This window comes from Ovis canadensis, chromosome 14, assembly GCF_042477335.2.
Source record: "Ovis canadensis isolate MfBH-ARS-UI-01 breed Bighorn chromosome 14, ARS-UI_OviCan_v2, whole genome shotgun sequence".
Taxonomy (NCBI): Eukaryota; Metazoa; Chordata; class Mammalia; order Artiodactyla; family Bovidae; genus Ovis; species Ovis canadensis.
In genome coordinates this window covers 15,461,321-15,479,425 of record NC_091258.1, presented here as the reverse complement: position 1 = coordinate 15,479,425, position 18,105 = coordinate 15,461,321, and the positions used below count along the sequence as shown (strand labels likewise).

Genomic DNA, 18,105 nt, shown 5'->3' with positions numbered 1-18,105 from the left:
GATTATATCAGGTGAACCACAAACTTCTCCAAGCCTCAGTTTCCTTGTCTTTGGAATAAAGGTGGTAATAGTGGTTGTATCACTGAGGAGGTCAAGCCTGGGGAACCAGACACCATTCTAGAATGGTCATCGGGCTTCTTATCCCTGCCCCAGATTGCAGAGGGAAAATCCATTGTTTTAGAACATACACCATCCAGAATCTGAATCACTGGGCCAGGTAATCAGTATGCCCAAATATTCTCAAAGTAATATTTGAATATAAAAAATTGTTTAAATAGAATTTTTGAATAATTTATAGTACATGCGTATTTATTTGCCTTAGACTGTTTTCAGAACCATAGGCAAAATAAACAATGTGGTATTTAGCCATGAATCCAGGACCGGTTTTCCAAAACAGTAGCTATGTCCCTTATCTCGTAAACATGCACTGCTGAGCTGTTCCTTTATAGGCTTCTCTCTGGTCCACTCATAACCCTGACTTCCCTTGTTATCTATTTTGTTTTAAGAGATTTAATTTTTTTTTTTAGCTGTTGGGACTTCCCTGGCAGTCCAGTGGTTAAGACTCTGTGCTTCCACTGCAGGGGACACAGGTTTAGTCCCTGGTCAGGGAACTAAGATCCCACAGGCTACAGTGGTGTGGCCAAAAATTAAAAAAGAAGTCTCCCAGTCCTGTCAGCCTCAAAAGAGGGCCTGCAGGCCGTGTAATCTCCCTGCAGCAGCCCACAGCCCTGAGAGGCAGGAAAGGGGTGAAGCGCCCTGGGCATCTGTTGTCCTGGCAAGCCTGTCATGCCGGCGTCAGGGAGAGGGCCCCCCCGCAGATGTAAGGATGCAGAAGGCAGTCGATTTGCACGCGATCGGGTATGGAGGTTCAGTTTCCTGCTCTGTGAAACGGGAGGCTAGAGCTCCTGCCTTTGTGGGGAGGATCGACTGTCAGTTTTCCCGAAACTTGTTCTGCGGCTGTCCCAGCTGGGATGCTGGGCATCCTGTCTCAGCATTGCTTTTTGCTGCCCTGCTCCCTTCCCCTGCCGGCAGGGAATAAAGTCAGATCGTGGGAGAGGACAGGGGAGTGAAGCAGAGACGGGGAGGCTGCGGGGTTGGGTGCTAGGACTTGCTGGGGAGGTGGTGTGCTAGTCAAAGCCCTCGCCTTGGACGGCTCTTCAGTGACGAGGTGATTTTAGAAGGAGAAGGATGGTGCGTCTTCTTTATGTCACTTTTATATCTGTCTCTCTGCTTCAGTCTGCTAACAGCCATGCTTCACCCCTCTTCATTTCTTCAATTGGCAATTAGCTTTATTCATGTCTGTTGCTGATATAACATTTAAGGAGTTCCCTGGTGGCTCAGTGGTAAAGAATCTGCCTGTAATGCTGGAGATGCAGGTTCAATCCCTGGGTCAGGAAGATCCCCTGGAGGAGGAAATGGCAACCCACTCCAGGATTTTTGCCTGGGAAATCCCCTGGACAGAGGAGCCTGGCTACAGTCCGTGGGGTCGCAAAGAGTCAGATACGACTTAGCGACTGAACAACAACAAAACTAATATTTGAATATAAAAACTAGTTTAAATAAAATGTTTGATTAATTTGTAGTACATGCATATTTATTTGCCTTAGACTGTTTTCAGAACCATAGGCAAAATAAACAATGTGGTATTTAGCCATGAGTCCAGGACTGGTTTTCCAAAACAGTGGCTATGTTCCTTATCTTGTAAGATACTGCTGAGCTGTTCTTTTATAGGCTTCTTTCTGGTCCACTCATAAGCCTGACTTTCCTCAGCGAGTCTGTTACCTATTTTGTTTTAAGAGATTTAGCTTTTTTTTTTTTGTCTATTAATACTTAGGATTTCTGTTCATATGGATTGTAAAACTTGTTCGTTGTAATTTCACTTCTCTGGCACTTTTCTAGTATCAAAGCAGGACTGTTGGCAGCAAGCATCTCAGGCTTCAAAAAGTGCAGGATCAGTGGTGATGTTGGGTTTTCACTCAGACTCATGAATGCTTGGTAACACTGCTATTTCTTAGTGTTTATTATGCGCAGGCATTGTTCTAAGAACTTTATGTGTATTGATTCATTTTTCTTTATAAATAGCCTTTAAAATGGTTACAATTATTACCCCCATTCTGCAGCTGAGTAAATTAAGGCACAGTTTGTTGCCAAGATTTAAACTCAGGGAGGCTGGTTCTGGAGATTGTACTCTTAACCTTATAGACTATTGCTGATGACAGGAAATAATACAAAAGAGCACATAAAAACCATCTGTGTCCTATTGCCTAGAGTCACATGCTAACGTTTTGGTATTTTCCTTGTGCTCTTTTAAAGACACGGTTTATCATATCTTACACATAGTTATGCATACTTTTTTCATTTAACATTAAAATAAATTCACATTCTCTGTTATAATAAGCTTTTTCTAAGTATAACTTCAGTGGCTGCATGATATTGTATCAGATAGCTGTACAATAATTGATTCTAACATTTAATTACTTCCCCCTTATCATATCATTCATTATGTTCCTGGTTTCCTAGGTGTTCCACATAGCACAAGATGAACATCTTTTGTACCTAAAACTTTGTGTGAAATTAGAATAGTCCCTTAAGAAAGGAAAAATTTTAAGCATTTTGATGAAAATTGTCAAATTTCTTTTCCCTAGAAAAGATTATACTATTTCATATGTATACCAGCAGTGACAAATGCTGCCTCAGTATGTTGAATATTATTTCCAAGTATCTCCTAATTTGATTGCTTAAAAATTTTTTTAATGTTTTAATGTATATTTCTGAAGCTTCCTTCTGAATTTGTTTTGTATGTACTTGGTAATCATGTATTGTTTTCTTTCGTGATGTGTACGCATTCTCTTTGGGAGTCTTAGGGCTTGATCACTGTAAGCTTGGTGGTTTTCAGATAGAGTTTATTCTCTATGACAAGCTAGTGGTTACCACTGAGAGAGGGAAGGAGGGGAGGGGCAATTTAGGGGCAGGAATTAAGAGATGCAAACTGTTACGTATAAAGTAAGCTATAATACTGTGTTACTACAACATGGAAAATATAGTCAATATTTTATAATAGCTGAAAATGGACTATAATCTTTAAAAATTGTGCATCACTATATTGTATACCTGTAACTTGTATAAGTCAGTCAGTTCAGTCGCTCAGTCGTGTCCGACTCTTTGTGACCCCATGAATCGCAGCACGCCAGGCCTCCCTGTCCATCACCAACTCCCGGAGGTCACTCAGACTCACGTCCATCGAGTCGGTGATGCCATCCAGCCATCTCATCCTCTGTCATCCCCTTCTCCTCCTGCCCCCAATCCCTCCCAGCATCAGAGACTTTTCCAATGAGTCAACTCTTTGCATGAGGTGGCCAAAGTATTGAGCTTCAGCTTTAGCATCAGTCCTTCCAAAGAACACCCAAGGCTGATCTCCTTCAGAATGGACTGGTTGGATCTCCTTGCAGTCCAAGGGACTCTCAAGAGTCTTCTCCAACACCACAGTTCAAAAGCATCAATTCTTCGGCGCTCAGCCTTCTTCACAGTCCAACTCACATCCATACATGACCACTGGAAAAACCATAGCCTTGACTAGATGGACCTTTGTTGGCAAAGTAATGTCTCTGCTTTTCAATATGCTGTCTAGGTTGGTCCTAACTTTCCTTCCAAGGAGTAAGCGTCTTTTAATTTCATGGCTGCAGTCACCATCTGCAGTGATTTTGGAGCCCCCCAGAATAAAGTCTGACACTGTTTCCACTGTTTCCCCATCTATTTCCCATGAAGTAATGGGACCAGACGCCATGATCTTCGTTTTCTGAATGTTGAGCTTTAAGCCAACTTTTTCGCTCTCCTCTTTCACTTTCATCAGGAGGCTTTTTAGCTCCTCTTCACATTCTGCCATAAGGGTGGTGTCATCTGCATATCTGAGGTTATTGTATAATATTGTACATCAACTATACTTCAGTTAAACAAAAAAGGTTGATGGTTTTACTGCAGGATTGGGGTGGATCTGTTTGTATGTCACAGTCCCACTCTGTGGGTGATTGTGAGAAGGGGAGCCGGAATCACAGACCGTGGTCCCAAAGAGGAGCCGCACCCACTGCCTTCTTTAAGGTGTGCCTGTGCCGGGAGCAGAAGATGGTTAGGCTCACAGGCTGGTGTTCTGAGCATGCGTGAGGGAGAGCTGGCGAAGTCTTGTTTTGTTTGTTTTAGACAAAACAAAATGGAGTTTCTTAAGAGCAGAGACGGCCTCTGAGAATTGTTTCTTTTGACTGTGCTGTGCTGCATGTGGGATCTTAGTTCCCTGACCAGGGTTTGAACCCCTCCTCCCTGCCGTGGCTGCGTGGAGCCCTAACCCTGGGCCAGCAGGGAGTTCCTCTGGGGGTATATTTGTATCCCCACCCAGCAGACTGGGATAGGCTGTGTCCAGCTCAGGCGGACGCGCTGAGCTCTTTGTAAAGTGCCGCCTCTGGCTGATGGTCCTGTTGCAGAAACCCAGCACGGCTGTGGAGTATCTCGCGGCCCACCTCTCTAAGATCCACGGCCTGGACTGGCACCCGGACAGCGAGCACATCCTTGCTACCTCCAGTCAAGACAACTCCGTCAAGGTGAGCGGCGCTGCTGGGGCAGGGTGGGGAGCATGTCTGGGGGCATCAGGGGGCCGCGAGCATTTCCTTCAGGAGGAAAGCTGCCGCTGGTTAGCCTGGCGTGTGTTTCAGGGGCACGTGTGCTTCCTGGGGAGCCGGGCAGGTTCACTGGGGATGGGGACCAGGGGAGTGGTGAAGTAGCACGTGTCTGACTTGGCGCCTGTGTTTGTTTGGTGGGTCTTCTTTCTGTTTGTGAAAGGAAGTCAGAGACAAAAACATTTAGAAAGGACTAGAAGTTTACTCTGCAAAATGCGACCAGGAAGTCCCATTTCTGAAGGACTGGCTCATCAAAATAACACAACAGATACCCAAGTAAAGGAGAAAAACCCACACAGTCATTAAAGTTACCAAGTTGACCATTAGTCTGGGTGGAAAAACAGCAGTTTTCACATGTGATTATCATATCTGCAAAAGTTAGGATGTTTTTGGTCATCCGCATTGCACAAGTCAGGGACGGAGTTATTTCATTAGAGATTCTCTAACTCAGGGGGCCCCAGCCTCTGGGATCTAATGCCTGATGATTTGAGGTGGAGCCGATGTAATAATAATAAAGTGCACAACAAATGTAATGCACTTGAATCATTCCAAAACCACCATCCCCAGGTCCACGGAAAAGTCGTCTTCTACGAAACTGGTCCCTGTTGCCGAAAAGGTTGGGGACGCTACTCTAACTTGCAGGAAATGCTCAAGGATTTACGTTATGTCAATAAGCCTGTTATTCTCAGTTTCTCTCAGAGTGCAGTGTTTCTTGCTTGTTCTCTGGCTTTGGAATGTGATATGCACCCTTGTTTGAAAGGATGCGGGGCATGGAGTTTCTCCTTGTGGTCAGGTCTCTGCCTGGAAGGACAAAGATTTGACCGCAGATGTTTGCTTAGCAATTTTGTGATTGGCTTCACCAATGTAATTCTTCACTTTACACAGGCATGTACAGCTTTTTGGTATGGTTAGCAAAGCTAGAATCATACACTCAGCCTTAAAAGTTAACTTCCGTCTGGAGGTTTCTAAATCCCCTAGACTTGTAATTTACATTTATGTGCCCAGAGTAGTTTTTCTCTTTGTTTGTTCTGGCCTTAAGTTTTTGTCCCCATAACCTGATCAGCTTGTTTCCCAAGTTCAGGAGCAAGAAACCATCCTCCTCTTTCTTTGAGGTCTCCAAATTTGTCAGTATTCACTGACAGCTTTATTACCCCTGAGGCTGGGATGCCAGGGGTAATAAAGCAGATAACAGGCCACTTTCCACATGTGAAACACAGTCCTTGTTCCTTACTAGTTGGCTTGTTGTTCAGTCACTCAGTTGTGTCCGACTGACTCTTTGGGACCCATGGACTACAGGACACCAGGCTTCCCTGTCCTTCACTATCTCCTGGAGTTTGCTCAAACTCAAGTCCGTTGAGTCAGTGATGGTATCCAGCCATCTCATCCTCTGTCACCCCCTTCTCCTCCTGCCCTCAATCTCATCCCAGCATCAGGGTCTTTACCAATGAGTCGACTCTTTGCATCAGATGGCCAAAGTATTGGAGCTTCAGCTTCAGCATCAGTCCTTGCAGTGAATATTCAGGGTTGATTTCCTTTAGGATGGACTGGTTGGATCTCTGTGCAGTACAAGGGACTCTCAAGAGTCTTCTCCAGCACCACAATTCAAAAGCATCAATTCTTTGGTGCTCAGCTTTCTTTATAGTCCTACTCTCACATCAACACATAACTACTAGAAAAACCATAGCTTTGATTGTAGAGACTTTTGTGATGTTTCTGCTTTTTAATACACTGTCTTAGATTTATCGTAGCTTCCTTCCAAGGAGCAAGCATATTTTAATTTCATGACTGCAGTCACTGTCCACAGTGATTTCTCAGGGAAATAATCTGTCACTGTTTCAAAGCTTCCCCCTTCTATTTGCCTTTAGCTTAGGAATTAAATGAGATTTTTGGCATAGTTATTTTATTTTTTCCGTATATCCTGGTAGAAAGACAGTTTTTTACTGAATGTGTATAAATAACATAATTATAAAAAAGTGAAGCAATTTAGAAGTGCTTGTAATAATAATCACTGTTTTTAGTATTTTGTTGTTAAGGCTGAATGCATGCCATTTTTTTCCTACATAATCATTTACTTAGTTTACCTGACAGTTTATTAGTTTCTAATTTATATGAATTTTTATTGTTTTTTTTTGTTGTACATTCTAAGGAGTCTACTGGAACAAGATACCACTGAATGAGTTTCACTTCACTTTGTAGATTGTAAACAGTAAAACTGTTGAATTGAGGGTTAGAGCTAGGCCAAAAAGGAAAAAAGGGGGTTGGAGAGGATGGGATTAGAACGGGATGGTAGGAGGTGATTCTTGTTTCTTCTGACAACACTTTTTGCCAAAATTAAGTCCCATATTCAAAATAATATTGTTCAGATGTCATTTCTATTTAAACTTTTTGGCTTTCTCGCATGGCCGCGGGAGAGCTGTTCTTGCTCCCTCAACTGATAAGCAGTCAGCGGCCACTACATTTCAGCTCCTGTTAGCATGGTGCTAGTCACTCAGTCGTGTCCGCCTCTTTGCGACCCCGTAGACTGCAGCCTGCCAGGCTCCTCTGTCCATGGGATTCTCCAGGCAAGGAGACTGGAGTGGGTTGCCATTCCCTTCTCCAGGGAATCTTCCCAACCCAGGGACTGAATCTGGGTCTCCTGCATGGCAGGCAGAATCTTTACCGTCTGAGCCACCAGGGAAGCCCATTAGTATTGGGTTGGCCTAAAAGTTTGTTCAGGTTTTTCCATAAGATGTCATAGAAAAACTTGAATAAACTTTTTTTTTTGCCAACCCCATAGTTAAATTCCTCTCAGTGGTATATAGTGATGCAGGATGAAAAAGTCGCTTTTACCTTCCAACTGGGAAGGGGGTTTAATAGGCACACTGGCAGTGATCTGCCTCGAGGACTGACCCTCATGAAGTCTGTGTTTCACCTGTAATGTTTCTAAGTGTGAAAGGGGCGTTTTCTTTGCATCTCTGTCATAGGAGCATGGCCCTGGGGGCTGACTCAGAGGCACTGCTGAATCTGTCTAAGAGGACAGAAAGCAAGGAATTCAAAGGCTATGCTTTTTCAGTAGTTGAGGTTTGTTTTTGTTGTTTTAATGGCATTTATTTCACAGATTATCCTGCTTCTTTCTTCCAGTTCTGGGATTACCGCCAGCCTCGGAAATACCTCAACATTCTTCCTTGCCAGGTGCCTGTCTGGAAGGCCAGATACACTGTGAGTGAGCTGCCCTTCCTCTCGCTTGGAAATATTATCTCGGTGTTCCGCACGTGAGGGGCCGGCCACGTTTTCTTTTATTTTCTTTGTGAGGTGGTTTTCTCCTTCTGACTTGGTTTAGGGGTGGGACAAAGGTGGTAATGACGGCGTAAAAGCTGTTACCTGTTTAAAACTTTGCCTTGGAACGTTGGGTGAGACTCTGTACCAGCGTCGATGGACTAGCTGGGCTGGGTGCTGGGCAGAGTAAAGGTGGTCAGTAAGGGCGAAGAGGAGGGTGAGCTGGAGGGCTGAGAGGCTGGAGGTCAGTGAATTGTGCTGGAAGGAACTCTGGCTTTAGATCCAGAAGATCTGGGTTTAGGGCCCAGCAATCCCATTTAATTTTTTTCCAGCTTTATTGAGATATAATTGACATATCACATGATGAAAGTTCAAGTTATGCAGCGTGTTGACATGTTACATTTGTGTATTGCCAGACAGTTATCGCTATAATGCCACTATGTGTAATATACTGCAGTATAGCATTTATACTCCTATAAATGCTGTACCATTATAGCATTTATTAACACTTCCATCACTTAGCATAATTACCCCTTCGTTTTTGTGATAAGAACATTTAAGGTCATATTCTCTTGCACCTCTCAAGTATACCATGTGGTATTACTGACCATAATCATCACGCTGTACATTAGATCCCCAGAGCTCATCTTGTACCTTTTGACCAGCATCTCCCCGTTTCTTCCACTTCCCAGCCCCTGTAGCCACCATTCTACTCTCCATCTCTCTGAGTTCTGCTTTTTAGATTCTGCACATAAATAACACCGTGGAGTATCTGTCCTTCTCTTTCTGACTCATCTAACTTAGCATAATGCCCTCAGGGTCTACCTGTGCCGTGACAGATGGCAGGATCTCCTTCTTTTTCATGGCTGGGTGATATTCCATTGTGTAGGTTCCGTGTTTTTATCCATTGATGGACAGTAGGTTGTTTCTCTATCTTGGCTTTTGTGAATAGTGCTGCAATGAGCCGTTTGATATTTGTGTGGCCTTGGACAAGCCGCTTGATGTTTTTTGAGTAATAACTTGCTCCTGTGTCAAATATGAATAGTTTTTAATATTCCTTGCTCTTTTTTGAAATCGTGGTAAATCTCACTATTCTTTAGTGTCCAGTTCGGTGGTATTACTACCAGTACAGTGTGCTCTCTCTTTGAAAAACAGCCCCGTATGAAAAAGTGTCAACCATAAAATGGTGCAGATATAGTGGGTAGGCTCTTATCAAACTTCCGTCTGTTTTGCCACATTGACTGCTGCTGATCAGAGATGATATATTTCCTTCAGTGTCAGCTTGAAAGGGAGCCCAAGGGTGAGTAAAGGTTCCTTTATACATCAGGCTGTTCCTGGGGCGTCGTGGAGTGCAGAAGGCCATTGGGGTATTAACTGGCCTTCACATCTGGGAGCACTTGGGAAGAAGTCAGACGTTGTTCTTGTGAATTGAAATACTTCTCTGGATTAATACGTTTGCTTTAAAAAATAAACAGAAAAGTTCAGAGTGCTGCCAGGAGAACAGGCAAGGGTAAACATGCTCTTTTAGGTGGCTGCGGTTTATTCCTTAGAGAACAGAGTCTGCTTATCAACCAAGTGGGCTTCTTAGCTACTGCACAGATTGGTGTTGATAAGTGGGATGTGTTAGTCCTGAAATGGAAAGGTTTTCCTTTGAAATGGGTTTCCCTGGTGGCTCTGATGGCAAAGAATCCATCTGCAATGCAAGAGACCAGGGTTCGATTCCTGGGTCAGGAAGATCCCCTGGAGAAGGGAATGGCAACCCACTCCAGTATTCTTGCCTGGAGAATTCCATGGACAGAGGAGCCTGGTGGGCTACAGTCCATGGGGTTGCAAAGAGCTGGACACGACCGCGCCATGGACACTCAATTCTTTTGAAAGGCTGTGGTCTCGGGGGCCATGGGAAGGAGTGCTTCTGGTACATTTCCACAGGGCAGGGCTGTTTGCTGTCCCGAGTCACCTGCAGTGTGCCTTGTACCCTCATTCCAGGAAAGCACTCAGTAACTCTCAGGGGGTCTTGTGAGAGGAGCTAGGGTATGAAACAGTATGTTCCAGGGTGCAGCCTCCAGAGCCATTTGCTTATTTTACATTAAAAAACATTCTTCTCCAGTTATTTGGCTTAACTTTATCTTTTACTTGCTGTGGTCCTTCCCTTCAGTAAAGAAAGAAAAGAGAAGAAAAGCAAACGAAAAGTAGACATTAGCTTACGGTATTTGGAAAAATGTTCCCCAGGTGGGTCATTTGTTTAAGTTAGGCGAGAACTCCCAGCTGGGTAACTCAGGACTCAGCGGATGCCCCCTGGAATGATGCCTGCTCTTCCCTTTCTCGCCGCAGCCTTTCAGCAACGGGTTGGTGACGGTGATGGCTCCCCAGCTGCGCAGGGAGAACAGCCTGCTCTTGTGGAATGTCTTTGACTTGAACACCCCAGTCCATACCTTCGTGGGCCACGATGACGTGGTGCTGGAGTTCCAGTGGAGGAAACAGAAGGAAGGTGGGTGGGGGACCGCTGGCCAGTTTCCTCCAGCTCCCGTCAGGGTGGGCTGCATGATCGAAGGGGAGGATGTGGAAACAGGGCTGGCTTCGAGCGGGAGTCAGGGTTCCCCTGCCCCTAATTGTAGATGGGTGATAGGGTGTGCGGCTGCGGTTCCACCCCAGGCCCGTCTTCTTCTCTTGTGTTCTGTGCAGTCTCTCTCCTGCCTGGAAGGGGCTTCTAAGAGGTTGGTAGCTTTGCTGTCGGGTCACTTCCAGAGCTGAAAAACTCCAGGGTCACGACACTCTGAAAACCCTGGCTCTTGCACCTTCCCTCTGTGTTGATGAGGGTGATGCAAAGTCGTCATCAGTACCACCCACCACATATTCCCAGTTCTCTTCACAAACACAGAGGGCTGTTTCACCTCCCATCCCCTTGAAGACAGGTTTGGCCATGTAACCCACTTGGCTCCTGAGACATGGACAGAAGTGATGCACTCTCTTCTGGGTAGAAGCAGTAACGGCCAGTGAGCAGTTACTCTCGACTTGGTGAGTTCAGCTGCAGCCTCCCTTGTCTTGAGATCTTACTGCCACGCTCTCTAAACGTTCTCCAGACCACAAGTAAAATTCGTGGCCTTTCTGTATCACAGAAGGAAAGCCCCAGGCAGTGGAGTGGTGTGACTTGTCCAGAGTCCAGGAGAGGTCTTTAGTGGGCCTGGGATTAGACCAGACATCTTATCCCACGTTTGTGACCCTCACAAGCCTCTTCCAGGATTGTTTTTGTAAGGACTCTTTCGATGATCCTCTTGATTTTCCCATCTTCATTTCTATAATCTCTCCTGCTTCTAGAAACGTGAGGCTGCTTGGTCTCTATCCCATCAGTTTCCATGCTTGACTTCAGCTTTCAACACATTCTCTTGCACTTTGCCATAGAAAAGAGACGACAGAGTTTCCCCATGATTTGACAGGGAGAGGTTGGCCTATAGTTTTGGATTGCAGTCAAAAGTATTTTAACAGCCCATTTTCAGTTGTCTCTGTCATCTGTGAGCTGGCAGGGTGAATTGTATAAATTAGGGCTGTTCTAGCCAGTAGTGAAATTTTGAGTACAAGTTATAGGGTGTTTTTTTTTTTCTAAACTCCCTATATTGTGAGATACATCATGTACAAAATTACATAAAATATGTACAGTTTATAAAGTGAAAATCTGAGTAACTACCACCAAGGTCAAGAGAGAGAACATTGCTAGAAATCAGAAGCTTCCTGATCACAATTCTTTCCCTTCCCTAGAGGTAAACACTGTCCTAACATTTACAATATGACTTCTGTTATCTTGTTTATAGTTTTACTACCCATTCCTGCATCCCTAAAAATAGTTTAGGTTTATTTGTTTTTGAACCTTTTATAAATATAATCATCCTTCATGCATTCTTATATTTTCTTTCTTTCTCAACCTAATGATGTTCCATTTCATTTTTGCTGCCGTGTCCTCTTAGTCATTTTTTATTGGCCCACCTCAGACTTTGATGTTGGTTTTCACTGTGGGGAAGGACCTCTCAGAGGTAGGAAGAGAATCAGGATGTTGTGGTCCACGGAGAAGGATGCTTTGTGAAGGAAGCGGAGGTCATTGGTTTCAGGTTTTGCTGAAGGATCTCCACGCAGCATAAGAGAAGCGCTTAATTGTGTAAGTAGGTATAAATAGGAAGCCATATGATCGTTAAGAGAACAGTTCCGAAAGCAGATTGAGGAGGGAAGCCTGATTATGAGACAGCAGAAACAGAGGCAGCGGGAACTGGTTTTGTGAATGAGGTTGCCTTCAGAGGCAAGGGCAGAGGCTGCTTCCCTCTTGATTTGAAGGCAAGGAGAAGATGAAAAAAGGGAGTATATAGGAAAGCAGAGGTCTTTTGAAAATGGGAGGGAATAGGGCCAAAGGCCCAAGTAGAGGAATTGGGTTTAGAAAGGAATGAGGCATAACTTTTCTTCACTATCAGAGACATGAAAAGAGGCTGGAGGGGACTTCCCTGGTGCTCCAGACCATAGAAGACTGTGCTTCCAAAGCAGGCGGTGCGAGTTCAATCCCTGGTCAGGGAACTAAGATCCCACGTGCCCTGTGGCTTGCCCCCCAGAAGAGAAAAGAGGCTGGCTGTAGAGTCAGAAAATTGTTGCTGTGGACATGGGCTGGATGGTGGGACTTACGACAGGCGGTAGCTCAAAATACTTGCTGTCTTGCTTGTTGTGCACAGGAATGTATTAAAACGTTGAGTGAAGGCTTGGCTGAAGGCAGTGACAAAGAGAAGGGACGTTTTTTGGTAAACTTTTATTTTTGTGTTGAAGTATACCTGGCTAAGTGTGACAGATTCAGGTGGACAGCAAAGGGACTCAACCATGCATATACACGTATCTATTCTCCATTAAACCCCTCTCCCATCCAGGCTGGATTTGAGCAGAATTCCCTGTGCTATACAGCAGGTCCTTGTCGGTCATTCGTCTTAAATATAGCAGTGTGTACATGTCCATCCCAAACTCCCTAACCATCCCTTCCCCCGATCCCAGAGTCTCTGTTGCCTCTGTTTCCCCATGCATAAAATGAGGGCGTCAGATGAAATTATTTCCAGGTTGTTTACTTTCTGAAGATTAAACCATAAAGAAGATTCTGGATACTACAGAATCACCCTGAAATGTCCTGATCTTCCATAAAGCTCTTTTAGAAACCACCTTGAACCTTGTAAGAGTAATTTCCCTTTGACTAGCCCTGTTGTGTGGAAATATAAATTCAGTTAAGACTAATAAAGATCGATTATTCCTTTTATTACGAGACGTGTAAAATCTTCCCAACCCAGGGATCGAACCCCCGTCTCTTGTATCCGCTGTATTGGCAGGTGGATTCTTTACCACTTGCGCCACCAGGGAAGCCATTCCCATCTATTCTAAAGAAAGAAATGTTTTAACAAATACAAGAGATTTGGTAAATAACAATTTACCAAAAAATTCTTTTAAACAGTAAGATGTCATGATGCATTTAAAGCAGTATGTTTTACAAACAGCCTATTCATTCCCCGCTCCTCTGGAACAGAAAAGATAGAACATTTGTGGAGGTGAAAGTTCAGTGAGACCTTAAATTCTAGCATCACTCTTCACCTGCTAATTTGCCGGCTTTTATTTCACTTCGTTTAAGGTTCTGCTCAAATGTGACTTCCTATGAGAAGTCCTGTCTAAAAATGGTTCCCCTGTCAGTCTCTATCCAGTTATCCCACAGTGTTTTTTAACAACTCTATCACCACCGGGCATGCTGTTGTGTGGTTGTCTGTTTCCACCATTTGAATGTGAGATCTGTAAAGACAGATTCTTGGTTCATATTGTAGTCCTAGTACTTAGAACAGTGCCTGGCATATAGGAGGTGTTCCATAAATATTTGTTACATGGACAAATGAATGAATGAATGAATCTCCCTCCATCTGAACCTGGAACAAATGTGATGTTGAATCCAGGAAAACGTCAGGATTCTTATCTGGTGATTTCCAGGGTCCAAGGACTACCAACTGGTTACGTGGTCACGGGATCAGACCTTGAGAATGTGGCGGGTGGATTCCCAGATGCAAAGGGTATGTATTCCGTGTTGTTGTGGAAGAATGTTAACGCGATATGCCAGAAGCTTAGAAGATCTGCTAGTTGCAGAAGTTAGAGGATGCGTGATAGATGCTTAATACGCACTGGCTGGCTGGCCGACTGGCTCGGGTTTACTGCACTGAGGCTTTGAGGTCTTCAGGAGCCAGCGGCAGTGTCAGAACTTCAAGGATGCAAAGCCTGTGAATGTCTTTTTTCCCTCTTGCCCTGGTCTAAGATAGTGTGGGTTAGAGTACTGAGAAGGTGGCCTGGGGGCATCCTTTCTTTCTCTCACCAATGGGCTAGGGAATCTACCCTGGCACAGGGCAGAGTCCTCCACATTCATCAGCAACACCTGTTGTGTGAAGCCCTTTCCAGTCTGTGCCCCATGAACTGTATCTGTGCTTACGTGAGGCACCATGGTCCCAGGTGCAAACTGCTTTCTTGGCCCTCACTTTGCCCTGCCCCGTTACAGGGTTCTGTCTTCTCCTCCAGTGGCAAAGTTCCTTGAAGGTGGGAATGATGTCTCACTTATATTCCATCCCACACAGCGCTCTGTGCACAGTGGATAGAAAATGCCGAGACAGATTTGCTAAACTGCTTAGGACCAAGTCACTCTTGAGCATTTTGGTGAAACATGATCATCTTACTGCTGTTTAAATTTTTTTCCTCCAGAAAGTGCCATATGCTCCAAATGCTTTTAAGTTATATTTTTGCTCTTGGCTGGCTTGATAACTCCATCAAAGCTTGAAGTTTAAAAGGTTTTCTGAGATTTTCAAAAGCTATGAACCTGATAAAACATTTTCTGGGGTAGAATAATAGTCTGTTTTCCCGTGTGTTTAACCAGGGAGAGTAGGGTATGGGCAAAACCCATTTTGATTGTATTGGTTTGGGGCTAACATTTCTCTCCTTTGCAGCTTTGTGCAAATGACATCTTAGATGGTGTTGATGAATTCATTGAGAGCATTGCCCTTCTCCCGGAACCTGAGAAGATCCTTCACACCCAGGACACAGATCACCAGCACAACTCCAGCCATGGGGAGGAAGAAGGTAATTGGTCACACTGATGTTCTAGGTATGGTGCCCCTCTCTGCATCTCTGAGTTGTGGTAGATACCCCAGAACTGCCCTCTGAATGCATTTCAGAAATGTTTTCCAACAAGTGACCCTGTCTTTTCCGCTAGTCTTAAAGGAAGACCCCCCAAGCAGTCTCTTGGAGGAGAAGAAATCAGAGCAGCTGGGCCTGCCTCAGACTCTGCAGCAGGAGTTCTCTCTGATCAACGTGCAGATTCGCAATGTGAACGTGGAGGTGCTCGGGTTTTCTGTCTCTCATGCTTGCGGTTGGTGGCCGAGGGGACTGTTTCAGCCATGATTTGGGCTAGCAAATGGCTTTTCTGCTTTAACAGGGAAGTCTGTGTCCTTGCTTTCTTGTTTCGGTTTTGTAAAGAAATAATTAACTGTTAACTAACAACTGTTAGTTGTTCAGTTGTGTCCGACCCTTAGCAACCCCATGGAATTTTCCAGGCAAGAATACTGGAGTGGGTTGCCATTTCCTAGTCCAGGGGATCTTCCCAACCCAGAGAATGAACCCTCGTTTCTTGCGTCTGCTTCATTGGCAGGTGGAGTCTTTACCACTTTGCGCCACCAGGGAAGCCAGTCCCATCTATTTTAAAGAAAGAAATGTTTTAATAAATACAAGTTTTTTTCCCCTTTACGCTATTGTGCTCTCATAAGATGAACTAAGGGATAAACGGATGCTCGTATGTCTTAAAATCTCCTTAGATGCTCCAGCACTTATTTGACCCTATGTGAAGGTGCTCAGATCTGGGAAGGTTTAGTGTTTTGGCGGAGGCTGCTGGTGAAGTTAATGGCAGGGCTGAGTTTGAAAGCCAACCTCCTTATTCTCCAAGGTTCTTTGTGCTTGCTTTAGCAGTTGGTTATTTCCTTGGTGGTTTAGATTCATAGAAAGAAGGTGACCCAGCCTCTTTGTTCATTTAACTTGGAGAGGCTTACCTTTTTCCTTTAGGGCGGGTATTGAAACACTTGGCTTCAGAGAACTGAGTCTCTGTGAAGGAGTTTTAAACTTGATGAGTTTTGCTTTTGCCCAGATTCCATTAACAGTAGGCCTGGGTCTGCGCACTTAGTTGTCTCCTTTGGCCTTTAAAGCAGCTCTGAATTAAGTGGTCTTATCCCCACTTTACAGACGAGGAAATAGAGACACTAAGAAATGGAGTAACTTGTCCGAGCTGAGCAGGTGTTTGAATCCCAGTCTCCAGGCTCCCCGCACGTGTGGCTCTTTTCACTGTCCCCCAGCTGCCGTCTCTAGTTGGCACTACAAGAAATTGAAAGGGGTAATGGCCTCTCTGGTGGACTGGTTATCTCCGTCAACTCAGTTTTGTTCCCTCTGTCCCAGCTGAGAACAGCTGGGCTGCCCAGTGATCTAGTCCAAGAAGGAGAGTTTGGTTCCTTTCCCAGGACTGCTTTTTAAAAATTACCGGAAGGGACTTCCCTGGTGGTCCAGTGGTTAAGATTCCGTGCTTCTGCTGTGGTGGGCACAGGTGCGATCCCCGATTGGGGGACTAAGATCCCACATGCTGTGAGGCACAGCCATAAAAGAATATAAAATAAAACAGAATAAAATCACATACCGCACAACTCACCCTTTTAAAGTGTATAATTTAATGGTTCTTAGTACATTTACAAACCCATGATTTACAAATCATCACCACTGCTACTTTCAGAGCGTTTTTCATCATCACCAAAGAAATCCTACATCCCTTCGCAGCATCTTCCTGTTTCCTTTCTCCCCAGCGCCTGGCTGATAGACACTCATCTTTTTTCAGTCTGTATGGATTTTCCCAGGAGTGCTTTTAACTTGAGTGAGGTTTTTAACATCTTCCTGCTTTGTTTTCCCATCTCCAAATAGATATAACAAGCTTCAGCCTATCTCACAGCTTCGAGATCAAGCTTTTCTAAGTCAGAACACTTTGAGCTTATTAAGCCAGTGCTAAAATTGAAAACCCATTTTGAAAAAGAGTTGTCCACACCTGCGCTATTATTTGTCTTGGGAGACTCTCTCCCTTGGCTCTGTTACCAGCAACCTAGAGCATTCTGCTACCTTATTCGCGCCTGTCTGCCTCTGAAGACCCCTTGCGGTTCCTCTCTAAAGCAGCTCTTGATCGGCCCCCCGCAGATGGACGCAGCAGACAGGAGCTGCACAGTGTCGGCGCACTGCAGCAGCCACCGCGTCAAGATGCTGGTGAAGTTCCCCGCGCAGTACCCAAACCACGCCGCCCCCTCCTTCCAGTTCATCAACCCCACCACCATCACGTCCACCATGAAAGCGAAGCTGCTCAAGGTGGGCCTCTGTGTGTGCAGGCTCTCCCTGGCGCCCTCAGGGTCTGAGTTGAGTAGTAAAGCTGAATGAAAACACCGCTGTTAAGATTTGGACGTCATCTGTCCTTCCTCATATGAGTTTTAACAGTTGTATTCTTTTTGTGTAGAAAATCCCGAGTGTTGTTTCTTAATCTCTTTGGGTCAGGGACCTACCCCCCTTTGAAAGTCTAATGGAAATCATAGACCCTTTTGCAGAAAAACTGGCACAGATGTTGCATGTAACTTCAGAAATAGTGCATGTAAATAATAGGCAGTTCTGTAATTGCATATAATCTGCTCACAGATCTCATTAAAGCTATGAGATCCCAGCTTAATACAGTACAACTTCATTTATTTGGAAACTATAGGCAAAATATATTCTGAAGCTACAAGATAATTTCTAATCAGAAAAAAAAAATACTTAAGGTCATTAAAAAAATCTGTTCCATAAGAAGAGATGTTGTCACTTAAGAGTGAGGCTGGCTTGCTGGACAAGTTGGGACAAGTTAGGTGGGGTGTATGTTATGACTGTGGTGCCTGAATGAAGGGGAATAGTCTTGTTGCAGTAGGGGGCACCCCTTCCAGGGCCTGAAACTGGGCTCTTGTCTAGCACTTGGAAATGAATTGTCTGAGGAGACACGCGCTGACAAAGCAAGAGATTTTATTCGGAAGGGCGCCCGGGAGGAGAGCAGGAGGGTAAGGGAACCCAGGAGAACTGCTCTGCTACATGACTTGCAGTCTTGGTT

The 18,105-nt window shown here is 44.7% G+C and overlaps 1 protein-coding gene across 6 annotated transcripts in view; it reads left to right on the top strand.

Annotated features, from left to right (window-relative positions):
- Positions 1 to 18,105, top strand: part of WDR59 (WD repeat domain 59) — an 81,958-nt gene that overhangs the window by 31,300 nt on the left and 32,553 nt on the right. For all 6 annotated transcript variants that reach the window (XR_011248512.1, XM_069549587.1, XM_069549586.1 and 3 more), the window contains 7 exons: positions 4,473 to 4,589; positions 7,785 to 7,862; positions 10,251 to 10,407; positions 13,905 to 13,984; positions 14,903 to 15,035; positions 15,169 to 15,293; positions 17,178 to 17,342. Coding sequence is in view for 5 of the 6 variants with exons in the window: in XM_069549587.1 (XP_069405688.1) it covers positions 4,473 to 4,589; positions 7,785 to 7,862; positions 10,251 to 10,407; positions 13,905 to 13,984; positions 14,903 to 15,035; positions 15,169 to 15,293; positions 17,178 to 17,342 (855 nt within the window). In the remaining variant the exon portion in view is untranslated. The remainder of the gene's footprint in view (positions 1 to 4,472; positions 4,590 to 7,784; positions 7,863 to 10,250; positions 10,408 to 13,904; positions 13,985 to 14,902; positions 15,036 to 15,168; positions 15,294 to 17,177; positions 17,343 to 18,105) is intronic.